Source organism: Phaenicophaeus curvirostris, chromosome 2 (assembly GCF_032191515.1).
Source record: "Phaenicophaeus curvirostris isolate KB17595 chromosome 2, BPBGC_Pcur_1.0, whole genome shotgun sequence".
Taxonomy (NCBI): domain Eukaryota; kingdom Metazoa; phylum Chordata; class Aves; order Cuculiformes; family Cuculidae; genus Phaenicophaeus; species Phaenicophaeus curvirostris.
In genome coordinates this window covers 47,160,507-47,179,427 of record NC_091393.1, presented here as the reverse complement: position 1 = coordinate 47,179,427, position 18,921 = coordinate 47,160,507, and the positions used below count along the sequence as shown (strand labels likewise).

Below are 18,921 nucleotides of genomic sequence, written 5' to 3'. Positions count from 1 at the left end.
TCCATATTGATGTATTAAAACATCTGTTCTCAATGATTGTGTTTACTCTAATCTACCAAAAAAAAATACAAAAACGCACCCTGTTCTAAATTTTCTCTGAAAGGATGCAACAACTGAAATAAAAAACTTCTATTTTCATTTAACATTAGTCATCACCAGTTGCCCCAGGCTTCTGCTTGGGTCAATGCTGTACATGATTGCATAATTATCCATTACTCAGTACTGTAACTAATCACTGTACCTTGTAAATTCTAGATATATAATGCCAACTTTATTTCATTATGCTAATCTCCAAATCAGAATGAGCAGCTGTCTCTTACTTGAATGCAAGGTATGCATCTATTTTAGAACTGCAGAAGTCAGTAGTGCATGTTTTTTTGAACAACTGTAGACTTAATTGCTTGGCTTGCTTTTTACCAACAGCAGGCTAAAGGACCAACTGCATTTTCTTTCCTGTGTTTCCTTTAGAAATGAGGTCAATACTGATAAAAGGAAAACTTATTAAAAAATTAGCCATGTAACATAAAAGAATGTGAGAAATCCTAATACAAAAAGTAATGAAAACCTTACCCTCATGAAGATTTCCTACTGCAGCTCATATGAGGCTGAATTTTTTATTGCAATGCTTGAAATTTTTTAGCTTTTCCAATATTCAACACATGCCTAATAAATATACTTCACAGCCTCCTCCCACTGGAACTATGAGCAGCATCAGAGATCCAATAAAATAAAGAGCAAAATGTTAAAACCAGAACATGGAACGACCACTTTGTCACAGATGTTCATACACTGGTTTGTGACCACCATGAAGCCTCCCATGCTGCAGAAGCCTTGCAGCAGCTCCTGTTAGCAGACAGAGAATATTACAAATGGAGGTCTTTCATATCCAGAACATTGTTTCCCACTTCTGGTTTGATCTGAACATCGACTCCTCCCTGTTAAAACACAATTGTGCCAGTGCCACTGAAGCAGGTGAAAAGATATGTGACAAAGACAGGAGAAAAGCCTGCATATAGCTATATGAAAGTGAGTTGCCTAAACATGAAGATTTTACCTAGGCTTCCTACAAACTTGTCTCTGGGCTAGAATTTTATCCACCCTAGATTAAATGTACTCATGTACTCATTGAATATACTCAAATGTACTGTTCTCCTGAGGCAGAATCACTTAAGGGTTCTCCTGACATGCCAATATAAGATGAAATGCCTCTGGAGATACTTCTCTGTCTCACAGATAGTCTGTGGTAGTGGGTGCACTTTGAAAAATTTTAATGGAGTGCAGGCACAATGCAAACACAGAAGACAAGTCCCTGGGAAGGATAAGGAGTTGAGCCTTACAAGATGCGGGATGAACCCCTTCATACTCTCCTTATGGTTTGACTGGCTACATGTTTTTACCAGTAACAACAGCAAGCAGATGGTTTCAACATTAAAAATCTTTTTTTTTTCCCTTGGTTTGTAATGTATTATTGCTTGCTATGAGTAGCAGAAAGAGTAAAGTCTAAATGTTTGTACATTTACTGAACTATATTCTGTTTTTCTTCCTATAGAGAAAGAACAAAAATAATGTGACCTTATTGATCGCTCCACAGCCTTCGGTGTCCTTACTGACATCAAGTTTCATCTCATTTTCTTTACTCAGTCAATAAATTAAATCGTAACTAATATTAACTCTTGATATGATGGGCCTTTACTGTGAAAAGGAGAAATCCTGTATGTGTGGTGAGTACTAGAATCTTTAAGTAGTTATTTGAACTAATAGCTAGCAGAGATGGCAGAAGACTGAAGTGCTTTGCTGTGTTTAATCTTAGGTTTTAGTTGGAGGAAGTCTTAAGGACTGAGCAATAAAGTCTTGTCAGACTGCAAGTGAACACAGTGAATACTGAAGTTCTGCAGGATGATCTACTGTGTCTGAAGTGATCTCTAAGACACTGCAATTCACTGATGTAAATTTATTTTTACAGTGACACAGAAGGGCACAGGCATGTCATGTATCCACAAAGTGGGTGTTGCACTCTCAGCAGAGGGTCTCATGATCAGTGCAACACTTCACAGAAATAAGGAGTGTGTGGGCAGATTTGTAAGTTCAGATGCACAATCTACTTAAAAGGAAAACAAGTTCATATGCTTAAATAATCCACAAACAAAAAAAATCTTCCTGTTTCACAGATGTAAAGCCTTCAATATTTATCCAAGCTGTTCAAAATATGTAAGATTCTCTTGTCAATGCTATTCAGTGCTAAGGGAGTTTCTACTGCAAAATAAATTTATACAGCATTTCTAGGAAACAGAGACACACAAGGGAGACACAATATGAGAAACACTTTCTGATTTTCTTAAATAAAAATAGGGAGGAATAACAAAAGAACAAAGAGGAGTACACAGAAAAACATCACCTGCGAGTACCTTTTACACTCTTTGAAAAATACTTTACATATGATTCATCTGTCATACATGTCCTGCAGCTGTTGAAATTTCACTTGATTTCAAGTTACTTCTTAGCTTTTTCTTCCTCAATTTGTATTCTGAGACTACTGAATAATTTTTAACACTTTCATCAAAAAACAAGGGAATGGGTATCTCCCCACATCCATTCCATACCATATCACAAATACATGTGTGCACACACGCACACTTTGAACATTGGTCTGAGGAACACAGCTGCTAAGGAAAAATTTCAACTCATGCAATTAAAATTCGAACAGTTTTAGTAAATTTAAGTAGCTTTATATAAAGTATGAAGCCTTGCTTATGCTTTTCTACAGTATTACCCTTCCTTTGTACAAATTCATTATTATAATACATTAGGTTTTCTACTGCACTTTTCAGTGAGACACTGCACTTAGAAAAGCGAGAATCAGGAAGATTTATGCAATGAGTTGTTTTTGTGATTAAAGCCCATCTGCACCCTATTCATAGCCTAATCCAAACCCCACTTGCTACTTTTTTTTATAAATCCTCACAGTCTGTGGGTAAGGCAGACTCTACCCATGCTGCATGAGTGAAACCAGTGTCCCTGGAAGAGATTGGTCTAGCAACACTGAGCCAGGCAGCTGGCAACTGACTTCTCCCATAAACGCTATGCACAGTCTTAGTATGCTGCTTAGGTTATGACTATATGACATAATATTGAGCTAGATCTTTAAGAACTTTCTGTACAATAGAAATAATACAGTAAAGTAGTGTGTTCATCCAGTAATGATACAACACTTGTCTGACAGTGGCCGTGAATACATAAAGTAACCCACTGAGACCTTCACAGCTCTGCACTATACCATGCGTAATTTCATATACATAGCTTTAAACTTTCCTTTATTATGTTTTAGTCCCATATATATACATATCTATATATATAAATTAAATGGAAGAAAAGAAATAGGTGAGGTGTTCAGACACTTAGAAATCTAGCATGGAAAATAAAGTTAAGAAATATGCATTAACATTTGTGTTTTCACAAAACAGAGAATGAAGCAGGTAAATGACTGTGAACTGAGTTATAATGATAATGAGAAAAAAGTAAGAGCTGCCATTACCCAGCAGTGATGCCCTAAGACTACAACTGTTACAGAACACTGTGTTTGTTATACAGGATGTGCACAAGGGGGCAGGGTTGGGCAGGAAAATTCAGTCTCCTCATGTCTCTGAGAACTTTATTTTCCAGACTTAAGTTAATTCAATGCTATTTTTTCTAAAGGCACTTGTGCTAATAAGTGACTGCTCTATTCTTATTTACCTAAATTTTTGAATTAACAAGTATGTCTTATATACATTTAAACAAAGTGCATGTAGGCTTGCTAGCATGACTGGGGTATAATTAAATGAACAACAGTATCTTGTTTTAAATTCTTTACAGCAATACATAAGAATGTGTAGGTGGATATAAGAATGTTCCACTATCAGTAACAGGTGAGCTCACTTAATTTTTATTTAAAAATTTACTTAAGGTTTGTTACCATTGTTTTCAGTACCAACGGATCTCTACCAGACTGTTGTAACTTTATTGAGGCTTTCTCTTTCCACAAACAACAATCTTGGTCTCCAAAGAGCTTCATTTAATTAACAAACAAACTAGGCAGGTTTTCCAACAGCTTATTTCGGCTGGTCCGCATGATAAAGTTTTTCTGAAAGGGGTGAGCTTAAAATGTCAATATTCAAAAAAAGCTGGAAATTAAAATCTTGTGTTTATGCAAGTATGGAATAGAATACAAAAATTGTTTTCACCTGAATGTAGATCTGTACCTGGTTGACTAGTCAGGCCAGGGAGAGAGTCCTGTAACTGGTATGTTGATGATGATGATGAAGTTCCATCAGCTGTGTTGTTTGAGGTCATGTATGCACCATATGTTGATGCTGAGTAATACTGTGCATATTGGTTTTGGCCAAAAGCTGTGTATGATGGATAGTCCTAAAAAAGCAAATGCACCAGAGTGATTAATTCAGTAGAGTAATGAGTGACTTTTCCTAAGTATTTCTAAGTATGCAATTATATGACTTTTGCAATAGTTTTGGGTGCTTAGTTTAGATTTGTTTTAATTTAATGACATTTAACTTCTTTTTTTTAATTTAAGGATATTTAATAAAAGACTACAGCAAGTCTGGTGAAGTATATAAGTGCTAAAAGATGCAACTAGGCCTCCATCGGGATTTTAATAATTGTTCACAGAAAACAGCATTGAATCACAGTGATTCTAATTCAACATAATCGATCTAAATTAAAATAATATGCTGTCACTGGAGTTATATAAAACCTTCTGTAACTGGCAAACAAAAATGTTAATATTCATACCTGCTGTGAACTACTGAAGTTTGTAGAATTTGAAACAGAATTGTTTGCATAAATAGTGGATGATGGTGTAAAACTAGAACCTAAAATTAAAAAATAATATCTATGAGAAGAACTTGCTTGTGAATAGAAATAAAATTCTAAATACAACATTCTGTGTTAAGATATAGATGAACCAGAGAACAAATAACTTTTATTTTCTGTTTAAACACTAAAACATTGCAATGAAACTTTAAAATAAATGAATACTACTTCCACACATACAGGCATACATTCCTCTCCCACCATGCAGAGATAGTACTGGCATTAAGTCATCACACTGATTGAAAATGAATTTTTCAATTTATTATTGTCTCACTTCTCCTCAATTATTGTTTTTCTCTTTTGCCTTCATTTCTAAGTTCTAACACTTTAATGTCTATTCACTTACGAAACAAAAAACTTCAAAGAATAGTTTAATGACCTAGGTGTTTTTAACTGATGAGGCATGCCCTTGTTTCCAATATGTCAGATGATTCATACTTTAATATGTAGCATTTAAAATATTAACCATTGTATAAGAAACTTAAAGATTATCCAAATAGAAGAGATTATCAGCGATCAAATGGTAATAAGTGAATTCATAAATGAATAATAAATGAAAGAATAAATACAAATTAAGGATAAATTCTAAACAATTATGTTAATCCAAAGATTAACAAGTATCACATGATATGATACTCAAAAACACAGAAACAAGAAAAAGTGACTTGTGTACGCTAACAAATACAACAAATGCTTCCAGTCCTGCCATGTAATTTCACATCATAAAAAGATCAAGGTGCAAACAGGGACTTCATTGCACGACCAGATCTAAATTAACAGATGATCAGAACGAATACGTACATGTGTATCAAAACTGGGAAAAAATACTTTACATCTTAGCAGCAAAAGTTGCTGCCAATAAACATACTAGTTCACAAAAATGAATGAAAAATATGTCATAAATACATGGAGAGAAGGGGTTGTCATCAGTAGTGAGATGGGATGAGCCCTGATGGCAGTGGCTACTCACCTGGCATCTGATAAGAGTAGGGTGTTTGGCCTGGCTGAGGGGTGGAAAAACCTGGGCTGTAACTGAGGCACCCACTCTGCAGTGGCGATTGGGTCTGCGAGAGCCCACTTTCTGTCTTGATGCCTGGCAACATTACACCCAAATCTGTATAAGAAATTAATTTTCAACTGATTCTTCAAAATATTTTCTTACGGTTGGGAAAATAAAATATAAAAAAAGATCAAAACACATTCATGTCGACATTGCTTTTACTTCTACATAAGGTGAAGGAATAAGAGGTCAAATACCGTAAGTGGGTAAGCTGTACGGCTGTCCTGTCTGTGAGTAGGCTGTATAGACCGCTGGTTGCTGCATTCCTGAATACTGGGTTTGTCCGGCATAGGCAGACATTGTTTGAGCTGCTGGTGTAGAAAGAATGTGTGGATAGGGCCTAAATATCAGGAAAAATAGCATTACTGTGGCAACAAATACTTTGTATGTTGATTCAAGCAATAAAGTAAAGAAAAAGGTTTAGAGATGTCCAAAAGCAGTTCATTATTCTGCCAACTGTTCCTCTTCTGGGACTTACTCCATCCCCCACTGAAATAAGCTGAAAACACTCCAGCTCACATTCCCTAGGGCGTGGTGAATATTTTGTGTTCTCACATCAGTACAATTTAATTCATAAGCTATTGCCTCCAGCTCTAGGTGGACTGTGCCACCACTCTGTGGCTTTATCTGGATTTGACCCCTTTAAGCCAAGATCAGCATGCTTAAAACAGAAAAACCCTCATGCTTTTTCAATCCAGTGGAAGGAAACTTGGACTAGAAGAACAAAGGAAATACAGAGGTGAACATTAAAGTTACGACAGTATGTCCTCTGTCTATGTTTCTTCTTCAACTGATATCTAGCCTCTGACTTCAGTGGGAAACAGATCGTGCCCATTGAGAACAGCATGAAAAATACTGACAGCAATACTTTGGTAACCAGATGGACTTTAAACATTCGGAAAATTTGGGCTAGGGAAATAGAATAGGAATAAAATGGTCTTTTATTTACGAATACTAGGGTTTTACAGGCAGATTGAATAAAATTGTGTTCAAATTTTTTGCCCTCCAGAGTTGCAAAAACATACAGAGAAACATTTTTCTTGGATTATTTTGTAAGTCAAATAACACTTTATGGACCAAGAGTTGAATAAACACACTCTGCAGAATTATGCTAACTGAAACCTGGCCATTAAAAGCCATGACTAAATTTCAGATTCTATTTTTTTTATTTTTTTTCTTTCTAATTAGTTCAGTACAGTTGGCAGCTGTTACTATCAGAAAAAGATTACTCTTTAATTTAGATGCCAGTAAATTATAACAGTAGATTAAAAATTCTATTACACCTTGTAATGTATTTGGCCAAAAGTATCTGATACAGTTTGCCAAAACCTGTTTTAAGTGGAATGTTCTTACTTCAGGCATCTACCTTCTCTATGAATAGGTATTGGCTATTGTGATATGAATGCCAATTTGCTTAAGAAACTTGAAAAAGCCTTATCAGCTACAGTTTCAATGTTTTCTATGTATCAAAGTCACATAGGTAGCTGTATCAAATACATGGAAACAAATAGATGGCATACTGATATCAAGCACCCTTGTGCACAACACTAATTGTAGGACAAGCAAACTAATAGCCTGACAACTGCAGCAGTTTCGCATAACACCTTTGGTGCTTTTCCCTAAAGTTTCCACTCCTGGATTCCTGTGATTGACCAAGAGTCTGCTTTCCTCAAAAGAAAACGAAAGAAATTTTCTATTCCTAACAACACTCACTGGTTACAAATAAAAATTATGAGATCAAAAACTAATCCAAATTATTTGATTTTTTTTTTTTTTAATCTTATGATACCAGAGAAGGAGGAGGAAAGGGTGGTTCATGAGTGTGGAATGTTTGGAAGCCTTTGGCAATGCTGATGCAGGGAGGGTCCGTGACAGGGTTACTCCTCAGTATGCATCTTGCACATGCAATTGTGATTTCTAAATATAACCTGTCTTCTTCAAAATATGTCTGTATACATTGCCAACACTGTTAAGATGCTGATGTCTGAGAATGTAATAGTCTGATTTTTTTTTCTTCTGTTGTGTGCAGTTATTCAAGAGTATTTCTTGTGCAGAAATACTGTACAGAGCAGGATCTGAGTCTGCAGCCACATGAGGAAAAAACACTGGAGAGCGAGCTATAATGGAGTCAATACTGAAGCTGAAGTTTTTTCCTTTCTTTCTGGTTTTTCTGCTGATGAACACTTGTTTGCAACAAACCACAGAACTGCCTACAGCCAAGGTCAATTCCCTATAAAAGACTAGAAGAGGTGCAGACACTAACTTGGAGGGGTATATCTGTGGAGAATACTGGTGCGCTGATCTTGGGCTGTAGCCACTACTTGTTATTACTGCAAAACAGAAAACAAGAGTACAGCAGTTAGAAACATCATGAGACCAAAACAGCTGAACAGTCTGAACACTAATGCAGCAACATTAGCATAGAAGCTTAGTGAAATGGACAGCTTTTCGACAAAGCTGATGTCACCTGAACTGCAACATCTTATTACAAAAATCTAAAGCCTCCCAAATTATTCATCTTGGTACAGAACTCCTCAGATGGTATGGGTATGCCATGCTTTTTTAGCTTGACTGACATGTTTCTGAGTGTATTGCAGAGCCATATGCTTCATACCTAATCTGTGAACCACACACCATAGATCTTTCAAATTTGCAAGCTGTACTAAAATTGGTAGTTAAAAATAATCTTGTGATTTAACATATGGTATCGCACAGGATTGAAATAACATACACATACTTTTAAAATCTCACATTATCAAGTTTAGTTTTAATACTGGGTATTTTATATGGGTGTAGTTAATTTTAGACAGCTTAGATGATGGAAGATACTGGATTGACTACTAGAAAACAAATCAACAGTTCGATTAGAATGCAGCCACTAACAACAATTTTATTTTAAAAGTAAGCATAAACAGTCCTGTCCAGTAGCCACCAAAATTACTATCCACAGCTGCATTCTTCCAAGAAAGCTAACAGAACAATAGTCATGTCCTATTAAAATTTCATTCAGAAGTGGTTCTCATGCTGGATTATTTCCAAGTGTTTGGAAGTTTCTCTTTCCTTTAGCCATCTGTCTTGACTAAGACAGATGTATTCCAAATATATATGTACTCTAAAGTGTTGAACCAATCCCTTCAGAGCAAATCCATACTGGGCAAACATACAGAGTGTCTTTATTAGGCCATCTGCTGCTCATTCACTTTTCAAAAGATTAAAGTAGTACACAATGAAGCACTGGAATTTCTTTAGTCTAATCAATCATAGTTGTACTTCAAAGTGTACCCTCTTCCTGTGTTGATTGTAATGGTAGTAAAAATGAATTTTCAGAATTATATAAGTGACAAATAAGTTTAGGTTCTCAACTATTTTATGAAACATGATATATTTCTGCATCCAGGCTTAATTAATGTCTTTGAGATCTATTGCACTTAACATATACAGAGCTTCGTATTTTTAAAGCTAGTTTAAACGCATTTAGAACATGTAGGAAAATACAGTAGAAGAAAAAAAATTAGCTACTTTTTAAAATGTGCAGTTGAGCATGACTTGAAAATACAGAAGAATTGGATAATAATTTTTGGAACGTGTGCCACCAGATTTCATAAAAAAGTTGCTGACTAAAAAGATATAAAGGGTTTGCCTGTGATGGAAATCTGCTGAATTTCATTTTGTGTGCATATTCTCTTTTCTGAATGCCTTTCCGTCGCTTAAGCTAAGTCCACAGAATGATCTGGTAGGTGTACTTACAGCTATACCCAGAGTTAGACAAACCCATAGCTGTATATATCAACAAAAATGGCCCACAGAACTTTAACAGACGCTCTCAGTTATTTAAGGCTTGAAAAGTAATTAGTCTTCCCTGTTGTATCCCTATGACCTTTCTAAAGACAAGCAATAGCTAGCAGAGTGATTTTGGTGATTCTAAGGGCAAGGAACTTTCATGATCCATTACAGGCTTATCAGGTCTTATTTGCCCATACTGCTCCAATTTTTTGTCTGATCATTTGCTGGATGACAGCTCACTTGATTAATCCATTTGGTTAAAGCACATTTACCATTCCACCACATCTAATGTAAACTACAAAAAATTAATTACAGTTCATTTAAATAACTTAAGCTATCAAAACCTAATGATTTTCAGCAAAAGCTGTCCTGCCTGCTTTTTAATTCTTTCTGAATATACCTTTTATAAATTCAGACAAGAAAATAAAATATTTTTGGGATGTGCCTGGTTTAAAATTTTTCCTTTCCCACCCCCACCCCAGTTTCCCTGATGATACTGCAGGTTGTAGAGAATTGAGAGAAAAAGTGGCAAGTGCCCCCAGAGTAAATTTTGAGCCTTTCCAATTAAAGGTCTGTTCCTTTCACTCTTTCTCTGGTAGCTTGTCTCATTGATTTGTGTACTATATTTTAGACTATGAGATGTTTGAGAACACAGGGTGTAACACCTATCATAAGAGTACATTATGACTGAGTAGAGCCTGTGGACTACACTTGTATCTCATAGATCAGATTGGTAATTCTAGGGGTTATTAGACTTAAACAATTTTCACTGCTGGACAGCCTCCTCACCGTACTTCGGGAGACTGTTGGCAATGGAGGAGATGGTGGAGCCAGGTTGTAATGCTTTTTATAGCAGCACCACTTTATACAGCCATTTATAAGAATGGAGCTAAGCAATATTTTATATTGCTTATATTAAAAACAAAATAAAAAATGTTTCTCCTCTGAAAAACTGAAATATTTCTAAGACTTAAAATGACTATAAAGTGCTCTAATAGCATATATTGGGTTCAGTATATTAACACAAGCTGGAATTTTGTATTTTTTCATTACACATGAAAAATTCTGTGCAAAGAGTTTAGGTTAAAAGGATCTCATTTAAATAACAAATAACAATGTCTACACACAAGGGGATCAAACGTAGGTTATACTGCCATGGAGTTTCCTAACCACCTTTACAGCCTTCAGAAATTGTTTTCCATATCTTTTTTTGTGTAATAAATACTATGTAAAAACAATGATGAGAACTTCAAAGGTTTCTCTCCCTACTCCATTAAAAAGATAAACAGCTCTAAAATTAATCTAGTATTGTAAGCAATTTAAACACAAAAATGCATGCACTCACAGTACAGCAGCTGCAGAAAATTCACAGAATATGAAAATGCTTCGTTCAACGCTGTTTTGCAGCTCTCCACATCCTGTGAATACCCAACCCAACAGGAGTCTGCTGCTGCACCACAACACTTCGAGTACACTGATACTAATTACCAAGTGTCATTCTTTGAAGAAAAAGGAGGAGGAAGAGGGGTGCACAACATGACTCTCCACCTGGCTAACCCTTGTGAAAAGGCACAGTTTCTCCCACTGGCAGCTCTGCAGGACAGAGGAACTGGAGCCAGGAGCATAAACTGCAACACCGCAGCCTGGGCAAGGTCACAGTGGTGACTGTCACTCTAATTTCATGAGATCTCTGTGCTTTATTTTTCAACTTAAACACTGCTTTGTGGGACTTGAGAGGTGAGGCTTCTTATCCAGCATATTCTGTTTACAGTACCAGACTGCAATTTGAGTCTAGTACATTCAGTATCAACTTGCAGTTTATCTCCAGGAGACTGTGAAGCCAGCAAGTTCATCTCAGAGGCACTTGTGATGCCAGGAAAGGAGCAAGATTGGGTGTTTCAGAGCAGCTTTAAAATACTGCAGTGCTAACCCATCGAAAATTGGGGTTCACCACAGTTACCTGTAAGCCTTAATCTGTCATTCCTGCCCTACAACTCTCACAGTCTGCTTGGCCATCGCTTTCTGTGTTACAGCTCTTCATTAGGGACAGAGCTGTCTACCTACAGGGCTCACTGAGTCTTCTGCTCAGCCCCAGGTCACGCTATGGGTTTTGATTGCCCTTGGAGCATGGAAATCAATTTAAAGGGAAAAGTATTTGAAGGAAAGGATTCCTTCATGGCAGCTTCTCAAATGGGTGTCAGAGTAAGGACTTCTCTTTTCACGCGTGTCTCATTTCACAGTGTGTTTAATAACATATCTAAATCCTTCCCTACTTAACAAAGGATGCTTGAGTCCTTTTGACCTGTGGTTATATAAGACAGAGTAGGTGATATCCCTTGTAGTGGTCTATATCATAGAATGATAGAATCACACAATCATACACTAATAGAATGGGTTGGGTTGCTAGGGATCTTTAAGGTCATAATGTCTGCATCATATATCTATGCATCTTCAAGAAATGAGTTCACAAGTGGTCTGAAAACTGCAAGAAAGTACTAGCATTATCACTTGGTTGCAGTTGGGAATAACACATTAGGGGTTTAACATGTAACTGTTTATTAGGAAAAAACAGTGTTCAATGTTGGGCTTAGTTATGCATTGTTTTCAACTGCAGCTGGTTTGTATCAAAAGACATCTTGCTACCAGTTAGTATTTATTGTCTTTGGCAACCCTCTAAACTTCCCAAATAACCAGTTAGGTTAAGATGTCAGAGAAGTGTTTTTCTGGTGAGTTTTTATTGTTTAACACTTCTGCCACAAATCTGAGTCAACCGAACTGTCCAATTTGCAAGTACAGGTACAAGGCAAGTACGAACGTAATGAATTTACTCTTTATGAAAGGCTCAATGCGTTATCAAGGCAGCTCAGATGATGAAGACTGCACATCACCTAAGCAGGCAAACATGATTTTCTCCTGTGAACAATCATACTTATTTAATACCAGTTTGTGGCCTAAACTGAGAAACAGGTTCGTAATTCATTTGAGTATGCAGGTGGCTAACGGACAAAAAAAAATGATTGCATAAGGCTCAAATTCCTGCCATTTTTTTGGAAGCATTGATTGTTTCCAAATCTCCAAAGAGCAGAGATCTCAACACTCCTTTTGAAGTCAGTGGAAACTAACAGGTGAGTGGCACCTGGGGAAATCAAGCTGTTACTGAGCTATCTAAACCTGAACATGAGGCTCGAATTTTTGCCAGCCCTTCAGGAAAACGTTGCCTTAGCCGTGTTTTACACAAGGAATCCAACTCAGATGTCTTAAATACAGGGCAGAAGCTGATGAAATTTCACCAGTAATCACCAAATCATTTATATGGTTAGACATTTTATAACCTGTAATCATAACTAGTAAAATTTTAGGACAAAGTAACAACAGAGTGAGAAAGAAAAGCTAATTTTTAGCCAAGTCTAATAATTATTTTTTTGGAACTTCTTAGACTTTAATTGATGGGGTTCCTTTCACTATGGTCATAATGAGGATAATATCTTCATTTTTTCTAATAAGAAACAGTATATGATTATTTTGCATCTCACAAAAGACCTTTCTTCAGGGACTAGATTTGTTATAGATTTCTGAATAACCAAATTCTGAACAACCAAATTCTGAACATATCTGCATATACTGATGCCTAAAAAACATCTCCACGAACACACACTCAGTTTTAAAAACATTTTCATTACACAAAACTTTGCGATGTATGAAATACTTTAAATAGGCCTTGACTACTTAAGTCTACCAAAGTACCAAAGTAGTATCAGTGTGGAGTCGCAATTCCTAGCTTCAGTGACATTTCAGTCAGGCCATCACTGAACTTGTGTTTTCAGATGCAAAAAGTATTCTCTCTCTTCTCTTTATTAATATTATTATTGGCAGGATTCAGCATAACAATTAGAAAGCAGAACATCTGCACTTTTCCACAGTTCATCACCTTTTAATAATTTCTAGGAACCTTCTTAAAAATCTCTCTTTATTTGAATTTTTTAAGAAGTAACTGAAACTGAATATTTAAAGTGAAATGTGCACTTTATTTTCATGGCAAGAAAGTAGCTTATGGCAATCTGGTCACTGTTAAACCTAACACACTGCTCATAGTAATAAAACGATTAGCACTTAAATATAACACTTAAGATTTTGAATTTTACAAGTTGGAATGCCTGTTACAAGTAAAATCCGTATTTTTTCCTAAAATCACACATGACTAACACTGAGAAAAATGTGCAGCATAATAATAACATTATTACTATAAGATTTTTGCATACAGTAATAGTATCCCTCTTAGGCAACACGAGAACTTCTTTTAGGTCATTGCTCATAAAAACTGTAGATTTTCACTCGAAAATGGAAAAGGCTATTGTTTTTTAATATTATCATTTATTTAGATATTAATTTATTGTAGCTCTTTAAAGATTGCTTCTATGCAGTGAAATGTTCATTAGTGAAGGTTATTAAATGCTATATTAAGCGCATCTAACAATATGTGATCTTATTATGGCTTTACCTGACCCAGTAAAAGTGTCAAGCGATCCATCTCCAGTTGTTGTTGTTGTTTCACTGCTGTTCATGGGTTCTGTTTTGACTGCAAGAAGAGACACTACATAGAAGAATAAGTAGACATGAGTTTTACTTCTAAATTTATACTGGAGTCCTCATGCCAGTTTCACTAGCAGTAGTCCAACTAGTACAAGCATGCAGTGCAACGGCTTCGGCTTTCACTCTACCACCATATTAAAACAATCTACACTTGCTCCATCTGGAATGACCATGCATCAACACAGCTTTTTATCTGTGCATTCATCTATCTACTGGTTTAAGCAACTGGAATATCTTCTGGGGAGATCTGAACCTAAATTTAATTGCTTCTTATAATTCCTTGACAGTAGCAGAGAGGAAGGGAACATTAGCTGTCATGGGATGCAGCACATAACAAAAATATTTTTGCCTGACCAGTGAAACAATAATAATAATAATAATAATAATAATAATAATAATAATAATAATAATAATAATAATATGGTTTTATGCTCATATAGAAGCAAATTACTTTCACGGTGCCAGCATTCTGTCTTTCCTCTTCCCCTTTTACAGTCTGTGGGGAGCTTTTTGAGCTTGGTCTCCAGCAAGCAATTTTCCATAAATGAAGACAGAAGTTTAAAACGAAAGCAAAAGAACTAGAGTAGGACACAAACAACAGCCACAAAAAGTCAGCTTCTAACTCAGAGGTTACTGAACAGTTGAGTCTGCTTAGAACTCAAATTATTTCTTACAGATCCTCATACATTCTTACCATCAAAGCTCTAACCAAAAGCACCAAAGAGGCAATCTAGATTTTATAGTTTAATATGTTACCTGAACAGACCATCAGGCATTGACTTTTGCAATGGAGTTTGGGAGCTGCCCTTCTAATTCATATTGTAAGAAACAGTGGTACAGAATACACTGCAGCTTTGATTAGGTGTTTGACTGGCAAATATGGAAAACATCAATGCATTATCGCAATTGCTTAGCCAAGGTCAGTTAGGTGTGTGAGAGCATTTATCCCAAAAATATAAGAAACTTGCTTATAGATAACACAGGACTGGTTGCTGTCTGGGAGTGTAGAGGACCTGCACGGGCCATTACCGCAGTGGTATGCCAGTTACTGAAATTCCAAGGAGATGGCCTGGGATTTGTAGACAAGACTTTGCTGTGACAACCAGGCTGGCAGAGCACCACTCAGCAAGTCTAATATAAGCCAAGCAAAGGCATTTTCTGCCAGCTAGTTACCCGATGTCTCTGAGGGAAGTCAGTTAAGCTGACCAAAGCTCTTGTCTGTCAGCATCCCTGCATTCACATTTAACTTCAATGGCAATAGTAGGAGAAGGAGGGGAATTTCATATTCTAAGCTGGAAATTATTTACAAACTATGGCTCAGACTCAAATCACCTAACTTAAGTAAATAAAAGGTGCATACTAATCTCCCTTTTTCAGTCAATAATGACAAGTACATCCATAGGGTGAGTCAGTGCAAATACAGCCTGAGCTTCCCTCAAATTTACCACCCCTCTTACAGCCTTTAGAGGAAAATGTAGTGGATGACCTAAATAAAGGATTTGGTTTTCTCATGAGAAAAACGTCCATCACACCACTTACAGAAAAATTCTGCTATTCCTCCCTGTGTCTCTGAGCCCAATGAGGACCTCACCAGAAATTGCACAGCTACCAACACAGCAGCCTGCAATGGGCCCTGCACGAGTTACATAGAATCACAGAATACAAGTCTGATGATATCACAGACCAATGTCCAGTCACACCGCTTAAAGGATCTTGCTTTGGTAAGTCATATGCAATTCTGCAGATGTCTACAATGGCACAAGTAACGTATGCTGAATTCAAAGGGATGTCTGTTTAGATCAAGTAGGAAGAGCTGAGAAACCAGGATGTATTTGTCTCTATGATAGGGACAGTACCCTGAATTGCTGCTGGTGCCCCAATGCCAAGGAAACCAAGTAGCACTTCTTCACAGTTGTATCGTTCCTGTATATCAACTGTGCAAGATTACAAAATATTTTGACGTGTGTCTTAAATGTAAATTTCTTTTCATTATTGTTTCTTTTTCACAGAACTGCCACACCCATATATTCTCCCTGCAAGCAGAAGGATATTAATTCAATATGAAATCATCAAGGAAGAATTCTAGCCACATTTTTTTCAAGCCATTGTGCATTCCTTGTCATTTTGCTGGCTGTTATCTGCCGATTTTTTTTTTTTAAAAAGCTGTGACAAAAAATACACAAAATTAACAAAGTCATAGAGTAAGCAAGCATTCCCATTCCTCTGTTTAGATGAGAAAGATGTGATTTTACTTTCATCAGATCAATAAACATCAGGAACATTAAATGCCATTCGTCACAAAGCAATTGCCTCCACTGAACCTCAGGCCTCTCTGTCATGTGTAACATGTATTGTTGCCTGAGGCACGAAAAGTAACCACATTAATGTGTTTTCTGATTACAGTAAACAGCTGTCTGAGTGCACTTCAATTGCAGAATGAAAAATCACACTAAGCTGGAAATACTTGCATTTTCCTTTTTAAAGATCTTTGGTCGTATTTTACTTTGTAAGACGCATGTCTCCTTTGCAGAGTGTGCACATGAAAAAAACCTGTACTTTTTAGTACCCTTCTCTGTTTCTATTCAAGAATGTATTCCACTATTGTCCATACCAAGATACAAACCTATGTTCAGTGTCACATCCAGAAAGACACTCCAGGATGTGCCTAACTGCTTTATTTAACAAAAACTTCAGCAATTAATTGAAATAGTTGCTTTAGAACTGTGTCTAGTTCTGGTTCATGCCAGCTGAAGTCACCATTTTTTAATTTTCCTGTCAAACAGAAAAGTATCTAAACCAAAAGAAATTATCTCATTTACTTAACTTGAGGAAAAACCATCATATTGGCACTGTATTTTGTTGAAAAGTACATGTAAAAAGTATTTTTATATGTGTTTGATTTTAAACAGTTCTACTTTGTTACATTCAGATTTTCTGACGGTAAGGAATTCATCAAGGTCTTTCCTCAGTGTAGCTAGACACTTGGATTATAACTTTTTTCTTTATGTGGCATGTCATTAAACCAAGAGGGGAAAAAGCACAAAGCAAGCTAACAAAAAAAATAAAGAATTCTAACATCAGATCAAAAACCCAGACATATTTATATCTGAAATCAAAATAAAACCTGACGCCAATTAAAAACACAGAATCATCCCTATGTTTCCCACATGTGAAATAAAGCATGAAGCATGCTTGTGATACTACTAGAGAAACTGCTCTAGACTTAATGCAGACTAAGAGTTTAAACCACCATTTTACAGTAATACTTAGAAGACACATTTAATATCCCATTTTTTTAAAGTGTGGATTAGTTTTAACTTTTTTCTTACATATTGAAAGAGTAAAAATAAAATTAAATGCCATCTCAAGCAGGACATATATTTGAGTGTTGCTAACAGTGAAGACTGTACATGCTGACAGAGTAGAGCTACCACAACGGTCAGTAGATGGGGCATATGATGGTCATGGACAAACAGAAGAAGCTGGGCTTGTTCTGCCCTAGGAAGAGAAGGCTGAGGGGAAAGGTAATAGCTACCGGCAGCTACCCAGCAGGAGGAAAACTCTTCACTGAGACAGTAGTCAGTTCCTGCGACAAGCTTCCAGAAAGGCTGTGACACCTCCACTGTGGAGATACTCAACACTCAACTAGATGCTGCCTTGAGCAACATGATCTAAGAGCAAAATTGGCCCTGCTCTGAGAAGGGGTTAATTTATCTAAGATGAACTCTGAATACAGCTCCAAATAGGCAATAGCTTCTACAATATAACTTCTTTACTTGATGAAAGGACTTAGCAGACCAACATGACTACTACTTTGCACAATTCTTCTTTTCCTTAACAACCTCGCTGCGTTAAGAACTGAAAACGAACACAGAGTTTTAGGAGCAAGAGATGCATGAAGCAGGACAAGCAATAGCTGTTAGAGAAAAAAAAATCTGACTAAAAGCTTGTATAAAACACTGAACCACAAAACTTGTCATAAGAACAATTTTCCTCTTTCTTTTAGTAAGCTTTAAGGGTTTTCCTAGGAGTACACTCAACTACTAGTACAGATCTAAACATTCCATTTTGCCTATGGAAAAACAGTTTTAACACAAGACATGCGAGGACTTTCACATTACATTTCCTCACTACTGATCATTAGTACTTAAATTATTAACTTCCACATTTATCTGGACATGCTGGACAGTTAGTTGAGGTGATAGATTAAGTTAGCTCAGTCTTTCCTTAAACTAAAATTCTTGTAACTGAGCAGGAGCACTCACATGGAATCAGTTATTCTAGTGCAAATGACCTTTTGTGCTAAATTTGAACTTTTTTGGGGGTAAATTCTCTCTGGATATGAGACTTACAAATGACAAGCTGATTTTGAGGGTTTTTTTAAAAGGAAACTTTTTAAACTCTTCCTAACTTTAGTCCAAACCTGCACAGCTTAAGCACCTGTATAATGCCTTATGGAAAGTCATGGTGATGCATGTTTACACTTATGAATAAACACATATGTACTGCAACAGTGTCACAAATACAGTTACAACTAACCATTCTAGCCCATAAGAATTAACAACACATGAGAGGAAACAAACAAATGACAACAACAGCTTGGAAAACATGTAAAGTGGCAA

General features: G+C 36.4%; 1 protein-coding gene across 16 annotated transcripts in view; it reads right to left on the bottom strand.

Annotated features, from left to right (window-relative positions):
- The window catches only part of EYA4 (EYA transcriptional coactivator and phosphatase 4), a 155,468-nt gene that overhangs the window by 30,905 nt on the left and 105,642 nt on the right, over nucleotides 1–18,921 (bottom strand). For 9 of the 16 annotated variants that reach the window (XM_069851880.1, XM_069851882.1, XM_069851876.1 and 6 more), the window contains 6 exons: nucleotides 14,208–14,300; nucleotides 8,190–8,256; nucleotides 6,124–6,266; nucleotides 5,837–5,980; nucleotides 4,786–4,865; nucleotides 4,221–4,404 (listed from right to left, as the gene is read on the bottom strand). In XM_069851880.1, the coding sequence (XP_069707981.1) occupies nucleotides 4,221–4,404; nucleotides 4,786–4,865; nucleotides 5,837–5,980; nucleotides 6,124–6,266; nucleotides 8,190–8,256; nucleotides 14,208–14,300 (711 nt within the window). The remainder of the gene's footprint in view (nucleotides 1–4,220; nucleotides 4,405–4,785; nucleotides 4,866–5,836; nucleotides 5,981–6,123; nucleotides 6,267–8,189; nucleotides 8,257–14,207; nucleotides 14,301–18,921) is intronic. The other 7 variants (XM_069851884.1, XM_069851887.1, XM_069851893.1 and 4 more) reach the window with 2 other exon arrangements.